At 34.3% G+C, this 19,109-nt stretch overlaps 1 protein-coding gene across 1 annotated transcript; it reads left to right on the top strand.

Moving 5' to 3' along the window:
- The first annotated feature begins 283 nt into the window (after positions 1 to 283).
- LOC135677230 (glycine--tRNA ligase, mitochondrial 1-like) lies at positions 284 to 13,194 on the top strand. The gene is made up of 9 exons (XM_065189318.1): positions 284 to 842; positions 1,175 to 1,557; positions 1,656 to 1,773; positions 9,893 to 10,087; positions 10,217 to 10,441; positions 11,623 to 11,682; positions 11,850 to 11,930; positions 12,020 to 12,425; positions 12,810 to 13,194. The coding sequence occupies exons 1-9, from the start codon at positions 360 to 362 to the stop codon at positions 13,043 to 13,045; spliced, it is 2,187 nt and encodes a 728-aa protein (XP_065045390.1). The 5' UTR covers positions 284 to 359; the 3' UTR covers positions 13,046 to 13,194.
- Positions 13,195 to 19,109: the final 5,915 nt, after the last annotated feature.

The raw sequence follows: 19,109 nt of genomic DNA, 5'->3' as shown, positions 1-19,109 counted from the left end.
TTTGAAAGGTATTTTGTGTACGTTTAAAATAAAAGATACTATTTGAAAAAAAAGAGGGGTGTATCGATTAGAAAATACCGAAAATATAAGTTTTTTTGTTGTGAAATATCCAACAAAAAAAAAAGAAGCGACGGTTTGAAAGGAAAATAAAAAAAGTAACATTAGGAATTTTCTTTTAAGAAAATCACTCTATAGATATATACATCAGACTATATATCCATTCCGAAAAATTTTCAATGGCTATGTGGTCTCCGTTTAGCAATCACCAAATATATACACCCATCACACAATGGCAATCCTCGTTCGCAGACACAGTATCGACTTCGAGATATTTCTGCCCGGTAGCTTTCCCCACCTTTATGCGTCTCGCATGCGTCTTCTCCAGTGCTGCTAAATCCCAAAACCCAATCAAAACCCTTTTCCGCCGTCACCGCTCCCTCGCGGTCTCCGCCTTGCCCATCATGGCTGACTCCGAGGAGTCGCTCCGCCGAGCTCTTTCCGAGAAACAGGCCGCCGTCGACGCCCAGGCCGAGGCCGTACGGGCACTCAAGGCACGGCCCGCATCCGCCCCGTCCGAGATCGACGCCGCCGTTGAGGCCCTCAAGGCCCTCAAAGTGGAGGCCGCCGCCGCCGCCAGGCGCCTCCAGGCCGCTGTCAGCAGAAATGGCGACGGATCCACTGCCGGCAGTAGGGAGGCCTTCCGCCAGGCCGTCGTCAACACGCTCGAGAGGCGGCTCTTTTACATCCCATCCTTCAAGATCTACCGCGGGGTCGCTGGGCTCTATGACTACGGCCCTCCTGGCTGTGCAGTCAAGTCTAACGTCCTCGCCTTCTGGCGTCAGGTAAACGCTTGATCGTTTCTTCAATTGCCTAGGATTCTTTTTTCGATATCTGTGAATTGAGCATTTTAAGGCCGTGTTTTAGCATTCTAACCAAAATGCTAGAAGAAAAGTAACAATATAGATTAGTTCGTCTTTTGTTCTTGTGACACTTGATGCATTCACTGAACCCCCTTCTTGAAGTTAATATATTTTGTATTACGCTCTCGATTGCGTAACTTTTATATTGACTCATTAATTTAAAATTATTTGTTTCTTGTTTCTCTTTTTCCCCCCCTTTTTATTCACTCAAGGCACATGGTGTGCTGAATTTTCTTTTGCTTCTTTTGTTACAGCATTTTGTCCTAGAGGAGAACATGCTGGAGGTTGATTGTCCCTGTGTCACTCCTGAAATTGTTCTCAAGGCATCTGGTCATGTTGATAAGTTCACTGATCTAATGGTGAAGGATGAGAAGACAGGTACTTGCTATCGAGCTGACCACCTACTTAAAGACTATTGCAAAGAGAAGCTCGAGAAGGATCTTACATTGTCAGCTGAGAAGGCTGCGGAGCTTAAGCATATACTAGCTGTGTTGGACGACCTTTCTGCTGATGAAGTGGGTGCCAAGATTAAGGAATATGGTATAGCAGCTCCGGACACCAAGAACCCACTGTCTGATCCTTACCCCTTTAATCTCATGTTTCAGACTTCCATCGGCCCATCTGGCTTGAGCCCTGGGTGGGATATTTCGCACAGCCCTACCAGATATGTGACTAGTTTTAGTTATCAGCAACTGGTGTTTCAGATGTTGTAAATTTCTTATTGTGTGGTTATAGGTATATGAGGCCAGAGACGGCACAAGGTATCTTCGTGAATTTTAAAGACTTGTATTATTACAATGGCAACAAGCTTCCATTTGCAGCAGCTCAAATAGGCCAAGCCTTTAGAAATGAGGTACGGTTCCATTGATCAGTATCTGATATATTATTTTGATGCTATGCACAGTCTTAGCTGCATTCAATTTTTTATGATATATACTGATAGTGTTAATTTGTGATATTACCATGACTCCAAAATTGAACCTAATTCAGTCAGATTTAGTTGAGGGGTCAAGTTTGTTTCTAGTTGTGTTTATGTTCTCTAGTCAAAGTTAAGAACTAAGAGTCCAAGAGTATAATTTTTATTTTGAATATTTCCATTTATATTTTTGAGCATTTAGGAAGAATTTTTTGATGAGATTTGAGTCTGCTTATGATAGTTTAGATCGACAAGATTACATATTTCTAAACGGATATTTTTAAGATGTATTTGCAATGTGATTATTTTTGTTAGAATTTTATTAGATAAAGATTTCTTATCATTTTAGTTAGCATAGGGCTTATGTTGACTAAAAGTTCAATCATGAGTCTTGTGACCTTAAATGTTAATTTCTGGATTAATGAAAATAATGAGTTTTCATTCTTGGTTGTCACTCTTCGTCTTGATTATTTCAGCCTTCATATGTGTCTTTTCTTAAATTCTCCTACCTCCCTCTCTCTTCACTTTCATCCTTCTACCATTGTCTTCTACCTCCTTTTCGTTTTTCCACTCTTTCTATCTATATTTGTGCTAACACCAAAATGATAGTGGAGCAGGTTTCCATAATGTATATGACATGTCATGATGATGCATAGTGGGAGTGATTAATGCAACTGATGGAAATAATCAACCTAGCAACCATACACCCCGATAGCTAAAGAGCTATGATACATATGGAATGCAAATTGACACCCTTCAACAAAATAAAACAAGACGAATCGTTCAAGATTGAAGGAAAAATATTCTAATCATTTTATCAATGAAAAATTGATGAAATAATTAGAACAACACTTTGATTTCCTTAAAACGTCACAAACTATGAAGTTTGATAAGTTGAAAGGAAAAACAAAGATTTTTGGGTTTTGAATGCCACAAGCAGAAAAACTTGATAAGTTCCAAAAGTTCATGCAAGAACTTAAAAACAAAACACTCAACAGTGTTGAAAGATGATTATATTTCTCAATTGCTTCCTTACAAAAGGAGTCAGCCTTGTTTATATAGTACAAGATCAAGTACAAAGGGAATGAATCTATTAAATACATTAAATGACATTTATATTCCTAATTCATGAATGTAGATCACTCATGAATCTGCCGTGAATTGATTTGAATGATTATTTATGAATGAGCCTAAAATTCCTAATATAGTCCAATATATGACCTTTATTCTTCAAAATGGGCAAAAATTTCATCCTTTTCACAAAGTTGGACTTTCTCTTCATGATTTGGACTTATTTGTATCATGTTGATCATTTTAAGTTGGACTTTCCTTGTTTTCTCTCCCCTTGTGTTTCCCAATACTCTCATTTTTACTACTCACTCACTTGCTCCCTCCGCAAAGTTTTGGTTAATGAAGACTCAAGCTCCTCATATTGTTGTTTTATGCGCATTTGATTTAAAAAAATTATCTTTGGAGGCAAAGGTCCAAGTTGATATTTCTGTCCATCCATGATCAAAGAATAACGGTTCTTGAACCCATCATGTATTATCCTTCGATCACATTATCAAGGTCTCCCCAACAACATATGACCAGCATACTTAGGTATCACATCACACTAAACTTCATCCTTATATCTACCAATTGAAAAAGAAACTAAAACTTGTCGATACCTTTACCATACCACTATCATTCAACCATTGTAACTTGTAAGGTTTTGGATGTATGGTAGTAGGTAATTTTACTTTCCGAAGAGCCAGGTGCTTGCCACATTTGTACAACTTCCACTATCAACAATCACATTACACAACTTGTTAGCAATCAAACAATGAGTATGAAACAGATTTTAACGTTGTTCATCATGTTCATCATTTTTATTTTGCAAACTAAGTGTGCTTTGAACAACTATATTTTCACTTTTAGCATACTCTACATCACTAGCATCCTCTGGAATGTCATCATCATCCTCTCTCTTACTTTCAGATTACACAATTCCATCCCTCATGATCATAACTATCTTATTAGGATATTCACGTGTCACATGTCTATACCCAAGGCACTTAAAACACTTGATGCCTCTAGTTTGATTAGGTTGATTCTCACCTTAACCCTTGCTGCCTGATTTATTTCTGCCTTTAGTTTCGTCAATTTTAGGCTTAACAATGTGTTTATCATCCCTTTTACTCAAATTCGGTTTCCAAGAAGAAGAAGAACCCGAATAAGGTTTCGAATCATACCTTGTGCCTTTTCTTTTGAGTTATCTCTCAATCTTCATGGCCACATTCACCATGTCCTCAATCTCCACAGAATGTTGCAACTTTGCAAGATTAACAATGTTCTTGTTTAATCCACTCAGGAATCGGGCCATGGTGGCCTCACGGTCTTCCTCCACATTAGCCCTTATCATGACTATCTCATCTCTTTATGATATTCATCAACACTCATCGAACCTAGTGTCAAAGTTTGCAGCTGTTGATGCAAATCCCTATAGTAATGGCTAGGGACAAATCTCCTCATAATTTGTTTCATCTCCAACCAAGTCTCCATGGGCCTTTCACCATTTCTACGCCCGTCTTTACATAATTGATCCCACCAAATAATAGCATAATAATAAAATTCAACAGTGGCTAATTTTACCTTTTTCTCTTCGGAGTAGTTGTGACATTCAAATATCAGCTCCACTTTTCGTTCTCACTCCAAATAGGCATCTGGATTATTCTTCCCTTGAAAAGGAGGAATTTTTATTTTGATGCTGCCTATGTTTCTATCCACACCATCAAAACGTCTTCTTCTAGTTTGTCTCCTAGGATTAACATCTTGACCAATTAGAGTAACTTGGTCATCATCTATGTCATCACCACCATCATATTCATCATTGACAAAGGTTGGTTGTCTCTCACGCTGTGATTCACCTTACAATCTATTAATTGCATCATCATGCCTTTCTAGATGATCTCTTACATCTCCTATCACTTTGAACATACGTTCAAATTGCTGCTGCATTGCTTGAACCAAAAGATCATTTGATGAAGAGCTCGTTTTTTTTATCTTTAGACATGTTTACAACTTGAAAATCAAAGTTAGAATAGCCTCACCAACACTCCCTCATGTGTTTCACTCTAGATTTGATTCACTCCACTCGTGTTTTACATAATTTTTGGCTTTTCTCGATACTAATCTCACGACTCTTGCCTTTTACCTCTTGTTTTATTCTTTGAGTTCTTAGAATAACTAAGGTACCTAAATAAACAATTCAGATTATGGCAATTCAAAGATAGTGAAATTGGGCAGGTTTAAAAGCAAACAAAAGGTAGGCCAATTTAAAAGTGTGTGTAATACACTTCAATCATAAGTGAAGATTATAATTCAAATATCAGTTGAACAAAAAAAATTTTTTTGGAATGAAGAAAGATTCCAAATCGAAACAAGAATTCAAATGAACAAAGATAGAATTCTGTAATTTGCAAGAATTCCTTGAATCTGCAATTTTTTTTTTAATTCTGATCTCTTTCTTTTTTTTTTGACCTTTGATTTTCCCTCTTTGTTTTTGACCTTTGATTTTCTCTCTTTTTTTTTTGACTTTTTGATTTTTTTTAATACTATAAAGTGCGGATATACAAAGAAGAATAGTAATAACACAAGAAGCATAACAATGAATATGAAGGAAGAACAACAATTATAGATATAGTGCAAAAAGAAGAAGAGAAAAGGGAAATATAAAGATAGCAAATAAATAGATATGCAAACCTCAAACTTGAGCTGAGCTCTAATACTAAATAATGGAAATCATCAACTTAGCAACCATACACCCCGATAGCTAAATAGTTATGATACATATAGAATGCAAATTAACACTCTTCAACGAATTGAAACAAGACAAATCGTTCAAGATTGAAGGAAAACAATTCTAATCACTTTATTAATGAAAAATTGATGAAATAATTAGAACAACACTTTGATTCCCTTAAAATATCACAAACTACGAAGTTTGATAAGTTGAAAGGAAAAGCAAAAATTTTTAGGTTTTGAACGTCACAAGTAGAAAAGCTTAATAAGTTTCAAAGTTCATGTGAGAACTTAAAAACAAAATACTCACCAGTGTTGAAAGATGATTATACTTCTCAATTGCCTCATTACAAAGGGAGTCAGCCTTGTTTATATAGTACAAAGGCTAAGTACAAAGGAAATGAATCCATTAAATACATTAAATGACATTCATATTCCTAATTCATGAATGTAGATCGCTCATGAATCTGCTTTGAATTGATTTGAATGATTATTTATGAATAAGCACACAATTCCTAATATGGTCCAATATGGCTGAATGACCTTTATTCTTCAAAATGAACTTGAGCTGAACTCTGATACCAAATGATGGAAATCATCAACTTGGCAACTATACACCCCGATGGCTAAATAGTTATGATACATATGAAATGCAAATTAATACTCTCCAACGAATTGAAACAAGACAGATCGTTCAAGATTGAAGGAAAACTATTCTAATCACTTTATCAATGAAAAATTGATGAAATAATTAGAACAACACTTTGATTCCCTTAAAATATCACAAACTACGAAGTTTAATAAGTTGAAAGGAAAAGCAAAAATTTTTGGGTCTTGAACGTCACAACCATAAAAGCTTGATAAGTTTCAAAGTTCATGCAAGGACTTAAAAACAAAACACTCACCAGTGTTGAAAGATGATTATATTTCTCAATTGCCTCATTACAAAGGGAGTCAACCTTGTTTATATAGTACAAAGGCCAAGTACAAAGGAAATAAATCCATTAAATACATTAAATGACATTCATATTCCTAATTCATGAATATAGATCACTCATGAATCTGCTTTGAATTGATTTGAATGATTATTCATGAATAAACCCACAATTCATATTTCCTAATATAGTCCAATATGATTGAATGACCTTTATTCTTTAAAATGGGCTAAAAATTCATCCTTCTCTCAAATTTGGACTTTCTCTTCATGATTTGGATTTATTTGAATCATGTTGACCATTTTAGGTTCTTTTTGCATCCATAGAACCTTGAACGAGTCTTGACCAGTTTGTTCTTTCCAAATGCCTTCCAATAAATAAGTTAAGGCTTATTTCATCCTTTTAGCTTTAGTTCTTGTCATTGGTCCTCCATGAATAGTTAAAGGATTTTTGACAGAATTATGATCAACTTGATGATTCATATCAGCAATCATGGGTTCAGGATCAGATTTTGTTTGGTTAGGTTTAGTTTAGTGAGACAAAATTAAGGCTCCAATTTTTTTTTGATTTTGGGTATTTTGTTTGGATTTTTAGGCATATTTCCATAAGGATGTATTGATGATATTTAAGTCTGTTTTTTGTTAGTTTATATTAAATAGATTTAAAAAATCCAAGATGATGTTTAAATTCATTGTGTCTAGAGGTTATTAGGTGTAGGAAGAATTCTCAATGTGACAAAATTTATTAGATAGGGTTGTTTGTTTTCTAATATTTTTTCTTACTGTAGGTTTTAAGTAAACTACAAATATATGAGGATCAATCATGAGTCTCATAGCAAGAATTATAAATTATATTTTTTATTAATAAAAATATTGGGCTTTTGTGAAAGCCATGTGGGTTGGTCATCTTTTTTTCTTATCGTAATTATTTCATTCTTCCATCCTTTGTTTTCTTTACCGAAGTCTTCTAAACCTCACCCTTCACTCGCTTTATGGCTTTATAGCAATTCTCACTAACTTATTTAAGAGATTTGTTTGAATCTAACCTCTCGTTTTCCTGCCAGGTCTCTTTACCTCCTTCATCCTTTTACCCTCTCTATTCTATTTGTATGTGTCTTTTTTGGACTTTCTACCTTCTTTCTTTCTCTGTGATAATAGTTATTTTTTTTCCAACTTTTTTCTTCTTACAATCTTAAGTATCCTAGCCCTCTCACCTTTTTACTCTACATTTTTATAGCCATAATCATATATATTTGTTGCTATAGTCTGTTATTTTAGGCCGGTGATGGATGTCATATCAAAATTGAAGGCAGGTTTGAATTTTTGCATCATTTCTAATAAAATCAAGTTTGAAAATCATTGGAAAAATGAATATTGTCATATACCTGTATCTGTCTATTTTAAAATTTATTCTTAGTCTTTTATATTTTCATTCTACTTCTAGCCTTATTTTTATTTTAATTTTTTTCTTTACACCAACTAATAATGGTCTCAAGTGATTGTAACCTTGAGTAAACTACATTCTACCATGATATCTAAAATGAACACGAAGCTAATAAAATTTAAAAATCTCGAGGATGAGCTTTGCACATCAGAAGCAAATTGATGCATCCCAGTGTATGCAGTCACATTTTTTATATTTTTTGGGTTCAGATTAGTGTTTTAATGGATTCTGAAATATTTTCATTAATTCTGAAATGTTGAATTTGTTAGAATAACCTTTTACTCATCATAGGTTTTGTATTTTGATGATTATATCTTATTTATAGCAACTTAGATGGGTTTTTTTCAATTGGGAGAAGATAAGGTAGAGTTCTTATCTTAGTCAGACATAGTAGTTGTTTACTAGTTAGCTTATAGAGTGTTAAACATGCATGACAATGAGATAATAGTTCTTCAATTATAAGTTTTTCTCCTTTTTCCTGTCTTCTTTCTATCTATGATGGATATTTCCTCTTGTTTTTCCAACAAACAGATTTCTATTGCCTTGCCTTTTGACTTTCTTTATGGCTATCCAACCTTAATTATCCTATTGATTTAGTTATTTGTTTCTTTTGTTTGTTATTTTAGATTGGTGATGGTTGTTATATCAAACTAGAGTGTTTTTCTTTTGCAAATGTTTTAAATTCTCATTGTAACATGGTCTAGTACATTTTCATTAGATAGATAGTTATCTTAGGACTTAAGTCACATCTTTGTTTATCGATCCTGTCCATCTATTTCATCCCATGTTTAGCCTCTGACATCCCTACCAAAGACTTCTGCTTCATCCTTGCTTTCTTACCTTTGTTTTCTGCCCCTTTTTTCACTCCCTTTATCCTCTTTGTGCTACTTACATCAGTTTTGCATGTATCATGGAGGTGCCAATTTTGTACCTAACGAGTCATTCTTTAGTAATTTCCTTCTTTTCGTGCTTCAGTTTTCCAAGTTTGACTAATTCTAGAGTTCAAGGTTCTAGGTTTTATGCATGAGAGTGATGAGTTTGATGTTGAAACATTTAGTTCACTTGCCTGTATGCTAAATGGTCCAGTATATAACCTGATTGATGTTATGGTTAAAAACTGTCTCAGTATTTGAGATTGGGCAATACTAGTTTTCATTGTGTTTTCTTGTGAATTGAATCTTACAAGCATCTTTGGAAAAATAAATTGTGTCGATTACATGAGTATCTTGTGGAAAAATATAAGTCTGCTACTGAGATATCATGGCTCTTTAAGGTTTTCTGGCAGAGGCATATTGAGCATGGCGCACATCTCAAGATAGATCAGCTTTAAAATTTTACTTAGATCAGATAGGGGAAACAAAAATATATTTTCTTTCTCTTGTTTGCTTTTATAATTTCTTGCAAAACAATGCTACCACTCACACATACATTACCTTGTTCTTGACATTTAATGTTCACACAATCTTTTAGCAGGAGGATAATGACTCTTGCTAATAGAAGGGAGATTGATCCAATCACTGGTACATGGGGAAGAACTAAGCTTGAAACATTTCAGTAACAACTATTTGTGTTTCATGATGTGCAAAGGAACAAAGAGAATGATAGCATCTATACTTATTAGTTTGTTATTTTACTTGCAATTGCTAGTTACCAACATATATAGTTAAGGTTGAGTTGAAACCATGAATGAGAAATTTTAGGTTGAACGTATTGGTGTATTGCATGCATAGTATAGTTGACAAGGAATTAGGAATTGCTTTTATTGGCTCCCACTCTCTTAAATAAACTGTGCTGCTGTATATGATCTTAGTCCAAGCCCTATATGATGGCTGTTCGTATCATTGAGCTTGCTAATGTTATTCTCTCCTGCTTCCTGCTGTATCTTTGGCATGCAGATTTCACCACGCCAAGGTCTTCTGCGAGTTCGTGAATTTACATTAGCAGAGATTGAACACTTTGTGGATCCAGAGGACAAGACCCACCCAAAATTTGTTGATGTTTCTAACTTGGAGTTCTTGATGTTTCCTAGGAAGGAGCAAATGGCAGGTGAATCAGCAAAACCAATGATCCTTGGTGAGGCAATTTCAAAGGTATGTTGGTCACCTCTGCTTCACTTCTTTCCTACATATACTTCTATCGTGCTTTCTACAATGAAGCCTTTTGTCTTTGAAAAAATAAGCAATTTTTTTCTCCACTAATTTGTAGAACTTGTACATCAGGGAACTGTCAACAATGAAACACTTGGCTACTTTATAGGACGGGTGTATCTCTTTTTGGCTTGCCTCGGGATAGATAAAGATCGATTACGCTTCAGGCAGCATTTGCCAAATGAGATGGCTCACTATGCTGCTGACTGTTGGGATGCAGAGATAGAATGCTCTTATGGTTGGATTGAATGTGTTGGAATTGCTGATAGATCTGCTTATGATTTACGGGCTCATTCAGTGAGTAGCATGAACTTTATCATTATTATTAAGTTCACAGTGTGTGTGATAAGCCGGTTGTATACTCTTAAAGCAATTTAGAAGTAGAAAACATTGAGAATCAACTCTTACAAGATAATTTCTTATCCACAACAACATATTGTCACAAACTTAGCAGGTTTTGCCTAAGTTGTGTGGTATTTTTGCGTATTTGTTCGCAAAGGTCAGTCTCCCCGAAATCTCCTATGGTCCCTTAGGACCTACAAAAGAGAAAACGAATTAGAGAAAGCGTTTTCCTTGGGATCCATAAGCAACTATTTTAGCAAACACTTCATAGCCAATGTAAATTACAAATATAGACTTCAGAAGCTCTGAACGGTCGCGCAACAAAGAGCCCAAAATGGTCCACTACATACCGAAACATCCATAAGTGTCCATATGATATAATATTTGTTTACAAGCCTAAAGCGACTACCAAAGCCAACAAAAAAGGAGCTGCTAAGCCTACTTTCAACTCTCTACATGCCTTGCAAAGCATGAACAAAATTGAAAGACATGGACATACATGAGTATTACATCAAACACCCCGTTTATAATTTTATCCATGACATTTTGGAATCATCTTTTTTATTTCATTTTACACATTGTACATGCTAACTACTTCTCACATAAGTGGTCTTTCTATTTGCCTTTCTCCGAAACTAAATTCTAATTCTCCTATTTACTTGTGTTGTTAATCATCTGCTGTCTACCTTTTTAGTGTTGATTAATTTTCTACATGCATTCTGTATCAAAGGTGCTTGCTATTTGTATTATACAAGTAATCGAATGGAGTGAGTGATAAGCTCATTGTATACTCTTAAAGCAATTTAGAAGTAGAAAACACTAAGAATCAACTCTTACGGGATAATGTCTTATCCAATCCAACTTATGAAATCATCTTTTTAATTTCATTTCACACATTGTACATGCTGATTGCTTCTCACATAAAGGGTCTTTCTATTTGCCTTTTTTGGAAACCAAATTCTAATTTTCCCATTTTCTTATGTTGTTAATCATCTGCTGTCTACCTTCCTTATTAGTGTTGATTAATATTTTTGGTGTATTCTGTATCAAATGTTCTTGCTCTTTGTATCGTACCAGTGATCAAATGGAAAACATCTTGGTGACATTGAACTTACACAAACCTCTGTGGTTAACAGGAGAAAAGTGGTGTCGCTCTGGTTGCTCATGAAAAGTTTTCAGAATCCAGAGAGGTGGAGGTAGGCTCTTCTTCTTCACAGTCCTTATTCTTTTCTATCTATTCTTTGTTGTCAGAATTTGACTCCTGGGTGGTCTGGACAGCTTCTTCAGAAGTTCTGCTTTCAGAAGTTGTATATGATTATTATTCCTGCTTTTAAATAATGTTTCTGGTGCTTTATGAATATAGAAATTAGTTATTGTGCCATCAAAGAAAGAACTTGGTCTTGCATTTAAGGGCAACCAAAAGATGGTAGTTGAAGCATTAGAGGTAAGCTTGAAAATTTAACATGCTGCAAGAAGTTCTTTTAATGATGACCATTATTCATGTTATTGTTCTTGCCTAAACATCTATGATAGGCCATGAGTGAAAAAGAGGCACTGAAAATGAGAGCATCTTTGGAATCTAAAGGAGAGGTGGACTTCCATGTGTGCACTCTTGGAAAAGCTGTTGTCATAACCAAAAATATGGTGTCAATTAGCATCGAGAAGAAGAAAGAACATCAACGGGTTTTCACACCCTCAGTTATTGAGCCATCTTTTGGAATCGGAAGAATAATTTATTGCCTTTTTGAGCATTCTTTCTACACCCGACTGAGCAAGTCAGAGGATGAACAACTGAATGTGTTCCGTTTTCCTCCTCTTGTGGCTCCCATTAAGTGCACTGTTTTCCCACTGATCAAGACACAGAAATTTGATGATGTGGCTAAAATCATAGCAAGGTCACTCACAGCAGCTGGGATTTCTCATATTATAGATATCACAGGTATGATTGTAGAAATGAGAGTTATTATGTTTAGTCTACCATAGACAAAGATTTTATTAATTCTCTTTTGAAAATTGATTAGGTGGTTCATTTTCTATATTCACTTGATTAAAAATGCCACTTTATATATCAATTATATTGTAAAATGTTTCTGACAGCTTTTCCATTTTTTAGATGGTGATTACAATGTAAGACAATTAGTAATCTATTTGTGCTCTTTTGTATGTGTGCTTTCTCAGCTAGCTGTGTGATTGGACTGATCATATGCATAGAACAAACTTATCTACATCTGATTTTTCACAATGATATATCTTCTGATGTGTGGACCTGGACCTGAAAGAATCTGATAATTAGATTTTCATGATTTTGCTGGGATATCTGCAGGGACATCAATAGGAAAGCGGTATGCCAGGACAGATGAGATTGGTGTACCCTTTGCCATAACTGTTGATTCAACCAATAGCGTGACCATCCGGGAAAGGGACAGCAAGGAGCAGATCCGTGTAAGCATCGATGAGGTGGCTAAAGTTGTGAAAGAGGTGACAGATGGGCAAAGTACATGGGCTGATATTATGTGGAGGTATCCAGCACATGCTGCCTCACTTGTGGATGAAGAATAAAACTTTTACGAAGTTAATACCCATCAGCCTTGTTGAAATTTGAAGTATTTGGCTTTTACAACATAGACGTTTCGTTCCCCCAAGGGATATGAAACTTCATTATGCATGATAAACATTTGATACTATAATGACAAATTTTGTTCTCATCATATGCATCCTTGCAAAGTTTTCCCTGGTGAGAATTTGAATTTACAGGTAATGTTGCTCTGCCAACTACTAGAAGGTTAATTCCAAACTGCAAATTCTAGAATTACATTATGATGCAAGGGTACTCAGGTTGAACACTCTGTATCAGCCAATTTTTGGCTGTAATCCATGGGGTCGTGTGATTGGATAAAAATCAAGAGATAAAGATGAAGATCTAATTGCAAATTCTTGATCAATTGTACGCTTATCCAAGGGCCAAAACAATCATGGCTTTGGTTATCTCGTGTATTATTGTGTTCCACGTTTTTAATTTTAAATAACGCTAGATATGTATTGGTACACGGATCGATAGTCATCGGGCGGAACGATGGGTCGAAATTTCGAACTATAACAGTATTTCAATGGTCAAATTGATTATTGAAACTCTTTTTCATGGGTTTTTAAACCTATCCTCCTCTTTATTTCACTTTATTTCACTCTCTCACTCTTAAACAATTCTTTTTCTCACATTTGCACTCGAGACTAATTTATGAGGATTAAGAGAAAAAACTTTTTAATCAAGAGGTATGCATTCTCTTTAATTAGAGAGTAATAAAAATATTTAATATTATATTTAGTGTATTTAATATTGATTAATTCGAAATTAGACGCTTGATAAGTTTAATGTTTATATTTTATGTATATTAAATATTGAAAGATATTTATGATGGTAAAATAAGTTTAATTAGGTTTTATTAAAGTTATTTAATACTATAATTAGTGATTTTAATGATGATTTAATCGAATGATTGATTTTGGATTAATTCAATATCTTTAATACGTGTTTGACAATGTTTAAAGAGGAGTAATTAATGGATAATTAACTATGTTAATCATATAATTAGTATATTTAATGATGATTTCATGTATATTAGATCAAAATTACTTATTTATTGTTTCTTTTATATGTTTCACATATTTATAATAGTAAAATATATTTTATTATAGTTATTTAATTCTACGGTTAGTTATTTTATTAATGATTTAATCAAAATTTGATGGATTTTAGGTCAATTCAATATCTTTAATACTTATTAAAATATTTGACATGGTGTCGAAAGAGAAATAATTAATAGATAATTAACCATATTAATTATGTGATTAGTATATTTAATGATAATTTTATCATAATTTGATGTATATTGGATCAAAATAACATATTTAATATTTTTCTTTTATATTTCACATATTTATGATGATAAAATAGGATTAGTTATATTTTAATAAAATTATTTAATGCTACGATTAGTGATTTTTGATCAATATTAGGTCAATTCAATATGCTTATACTTTATAGCTTATTTAATTTAAATTTGGTAGGATCATAACACCAAATGAACAACTATATGATGATCTATGAGTTCATACCCGAAAGATAGATGAGAATCGTTATTATTGGCAATGCATTTATTGTGACTACATTGACAAGAATAAAGGAATAACTCGGGTGAAAATGCATTTGGCCAACGAATATCCCGATATTGTAAAATGCAAAAAGGTTCTGATAGAGATTCGTAAATTATTTCAAAGCAACCTACAACAAACAAAGGAAGATACATTAAAAAAGAAGACAAGAGTTGAGGAAGAATAACTGTAGGGCTACGCAGGAACTAATTTATGATCAATATAAAGGTCACGACAATGAAGTCGACCCTAATCTCATAATTGGAATTTGTGCATCATTGGAGTATCAGTATATGGTCGATGAAACAATAAGACATCAACGACCTGACTCACAATTGGAATATGGTAGTGGCAGTAAAATCCAGAGGTTTGAGGCAACCAATTACTACTTCTCAATTAGGTCGAACTAGTAGCATAAGAAATGGTGGATATCGTGGTTTTATGAGAGGTGTACACTAGATATTATTGATATTGATCCGCAAACCTATCGCCTATAAACAACAAAACAAACATGGATTGATGATGCATATATAAAAGAAAAGAAACGAGATATTGGGAAGACAATTTCAAAATGGTTCAATTTCCTTCGGATTCTAGCCAATAAAATCTAAGGTCCATATTATCAGAGCATAGTCTCATCTATTCAAAAGTCCAACATAAGGATTTAACCTCCAACACCAAGGGAGATTCATAGAGTGTACTTAGATAAGGAGGTGGTAGAACTGAAGGATTGAATCAAATTCTTCAAGAGACAATAGGATGAATATGGGGTGACATTGATGTGTGACAACTAGATAGGACCAACAAAAATGAGTATCATTAACTTTCTTATTTATTACAACAGAATAGTGGTATTTCATAAGTCAGTCAATGCTTTTGAAAAGATCCAAGATATAGACTACATTGAGAGCTTGATGGACATCATAGTAGAGGAGATCATATAATAATATATTATCCAAATAATAATCGATAATAGAACAAATTTTAAGAAGGTCGATTTGCAATTGATGAAAAAAAGAAAAACATTATTTTGGACTCTATATGCAGCTCATTGCATAAATATAATGCCAAAGGATATTGATGAGTTGGATATGATCAAGAATTATGTAGCTCAAGCATAATCAATTATAAAGTTTATATATAATTATCATTGGGTCCACTCTTTAATGTAAAAGTATGTAAACGGTGAGATGCTCTGACCTGGAGTCACTCGGTTTGCTACCAATTTTATTTCATTAAAGTTATTACAACAAAAAAGGCATAGCTTGAAAGCAATGATCACCTCATAAGAGTGGTTTGATTCCATATATTCGAGATTGAGCGATTGAAAGAAGATAGAAAAGTCTATTCTTTCCTCTAGATTTTGGGAGATCGCGACTGAAATTAGAAAAGGTGTGGAACCACTTTAAATTGTTCTCTATAAGATCAATATGAACAAGCATCGACAATGTCACGCCCCCCTGAATTTAATTCTTATTTAGGAGGTGTGAACCTAACTCAAAATTGATAATATTATAATTCAATAATAATCCAGGATCCAAACTAATATTTGAGGACACTGAAAAATATTCAATCAAATTCACATCCATAAAACCTATGCAGTTTATAATCATATATCACATCACTCGATAATTCACATTTATGGAAATCCAAGCCAACTTAACAAAACATTAACAACACTTACAAATCCACAAGCTAAATAATTTATACAATCAAGACTCCAACCATTTACCACCAATTCACATCATTGTAAACTAAACTTAACATTCCGAAAGTCTAAATAAGAGAGATTTTTTTAACACTTTTACACAATGTATCAATTCAGATTCATTGACAACATTTCATTTCATTTCATATAAAATGCACTTATACAATAATAACATATCAACCAACAAGATTTGCCTACAATTCTGAATAGCTCTCCACTGCCTCAGCACAATACAAACATCTCAGAGTGTGACAAGTTGACCTAAAAGATTTATATAACAACGGAGTGAGCTAAAAATAGCTTAGTAAGTGACAAATATATCCAGAATGAAAAGGGACAGTTTCAAACAAATAAGGTATCACAATGCAAGGTAAAATACAAGAACTCTCAAGATACCATCTCATTAGATACATAATCGCAAATGTCATGTCATTCAAAACATATTTGGTTAATAACAAATGGAGCATAGAGTAATTGGAGCATATCAATAGCGAACAAAATGTTCCGGAGTATATCAACAACATATAGAACATTTCGAAGCATAACAATAGCAAATGAAACATTTCGGAGCATATCAAAGACGTATGAAATGTTTCGGAGCATATCAATAATAAATGAAATATTTCGGAACATATCAATGATATGTGAAATATTTCAAAGCATATCAACGACATATGAATTATTTAGGAACATATCAAAGAACGAATATGGAACAAAAGCTCAAACGTCGAATTTGATGTTACATTCATATCATTCTCATCCAAAGCACATATAGAAACACATAACCAAAGCTCTGGGTATCATATCAAACACATAGAAGGTGAAGTGGGACCATAACATAATATGGTACATCCATTTCTGAATGACCACCAAACATAAGTCTCCCACGTTTGGGAGCTCCATCCACCCATGTCTGAGTGAAGTCATAGGGGGCCGGCAGAGCATCGCGGGCTCTATGCATAACTTCATTTACCATTTCTGGCAAAGATTCATAATATCCCATAAACACCAGAGTACAAAAGGATAGTATGAATAATAAAATTAGCACATATTGGAAGCACATACGGAACAATGAAACGTACATGTGCCTTTCGAGTCAATACGATGTAAACATAATCTTTCACAAATGTATTCAGATTTGAAAGGAAATGAAAACAAGAGAATACAAGGATTCCAAGTAATCACATATAGCTCAATTGAAATAAGAAGATTAGATGAATTCAATGTCCAAGGAAGTGAAACTGGAAGAGGCACATATCGAAAGAAAATGCGGAACAATGGGATATACATATGCCTATACAAGTTGATACGATACAACATAAACTTTACACAATAGGTTTCAATAATGCAAATAATTTAAGAACAAGAGCATACAAGAATTCAAAGCAGTAATATAAAGCTCAATTGAACAAAGAAAGCTAAATGAAATCAATTTCCAAAGGAATGAAACCGGAATATGCGAAATTGACCAAAGCTCGATTTCTAGCAGAATTCGAGAGGTACATTAGACAAATGATTCAAACTATCAATTGTACTCTAATATACTTAAGAAAGCCATTGTAGAAAGATATTTTAATCTATTTTCAGATAAAATAAGTCTTGTATGAATCGAAGTTTCCAACAAAGAGTTACAATTGATTTAGTAACCAAAGGTCAGAAAACAAAATCATTATTTTGCAGAAAACATAGGGTCAGATTCAATAGATAACCGGGTAGGCATTTGGACTCTAAATCTTTCAATCTAAGAATAAAAAGAAAGATCTACGAGTCTAGTTTCCAATGAAATAAGTTTTGAATAAATCAAAGTTTCCAATTGGAACTTATAGGCAGTTTAGTATCGAAAGGTTAGAAATTACGATCCCTGTTTTGCAGAACCTGTAGGCTCATTTGAAACAAAAATTTGGGCAGGTAAACTTATTCCAAATTCTTAAAATAAGCTATCAAAAGAAAGGTTTATGAGTCTATATTCTGATCAAACAAGTTTTGTCCAAATCAGAGGTCAGTGCTTGAAGTTATAACCATAATAAGGTAGAAAGGTCAAAATCTCAGAAGTTTCACAGATTCAAATCATTACGTCTAAATAGGAGATATATCAAATATAAGACTAGAATAATTCAAAGTTTCTCATATTTAAAGTAAATGCAGAGATAAAAATTAGAGTAAAGAAGGATCAGGTGACTTGTATTAGGAAAGATCAGTACACTTACAATAGAAAGGATCGAAATACTTGCCTTTTGAAGGTTTTGATCCAAAGATCCGAAGAAGGTGTACGCCCGAATCCTTCTTCTATTTTTCCTCTGTATCCTCTCCCTATTTCATTTTCTACATCTGCCTTCTTTTTTTCCCGGCCACTGCTGCCACTACCACAGTTGCAGTTGCAACCGCAGCCATGATCGCAGCCGCAGCCACCACCGCATCCCCTTTCACTGTACTACTTCCTTCCTCCCTTCTCTCGTTCCATCTTTTTCTTTCCTGAAACACAGCTGCCGCAGCCCCTTTCTTCCTCCCTTGCTCTTCTTCCTCTCCTTCTTCTCTTCCAGCTGCAGCTGCCATCGCCGCAGCCACAACCCCTTCTTCCCCTTCTCTTCTTCCTCTCCTTCCCTTCTTCCTTCCTCTTCCTCTTTCCCTGCCACAGCCGCAGCCGCAGCTCTCCTTCCTCTCTTCTACCTCACCTTCTTTTCTTCCTCTCCTACTTCTCTTCCAGCTGCAGCTGCCACCGCCGCAGCCCCAGCCTCTTCTTCTTTTCCTTCTCTTCTTCTCCTCTTC

Source organism: Musa acuminata, chromosome BXJ1-1 (genome assembly GCF_036884655.1).
Source record: "Musa acuminata AAA Group cultivar baxijiao chromosome BXJ1-1, Cavendish_Baxijiao_AAA, whole genome shotgun sequence".
Lineage (NCBI taxonomy): Eukaryota > Viridiplantae > Streptophyta > Magnoliopsida > Zingiberales > Musaceae > Musa > Musa acuminata.
This window is presented reverse-complemented; position numbering and strand designations above follow the sequence as displayed.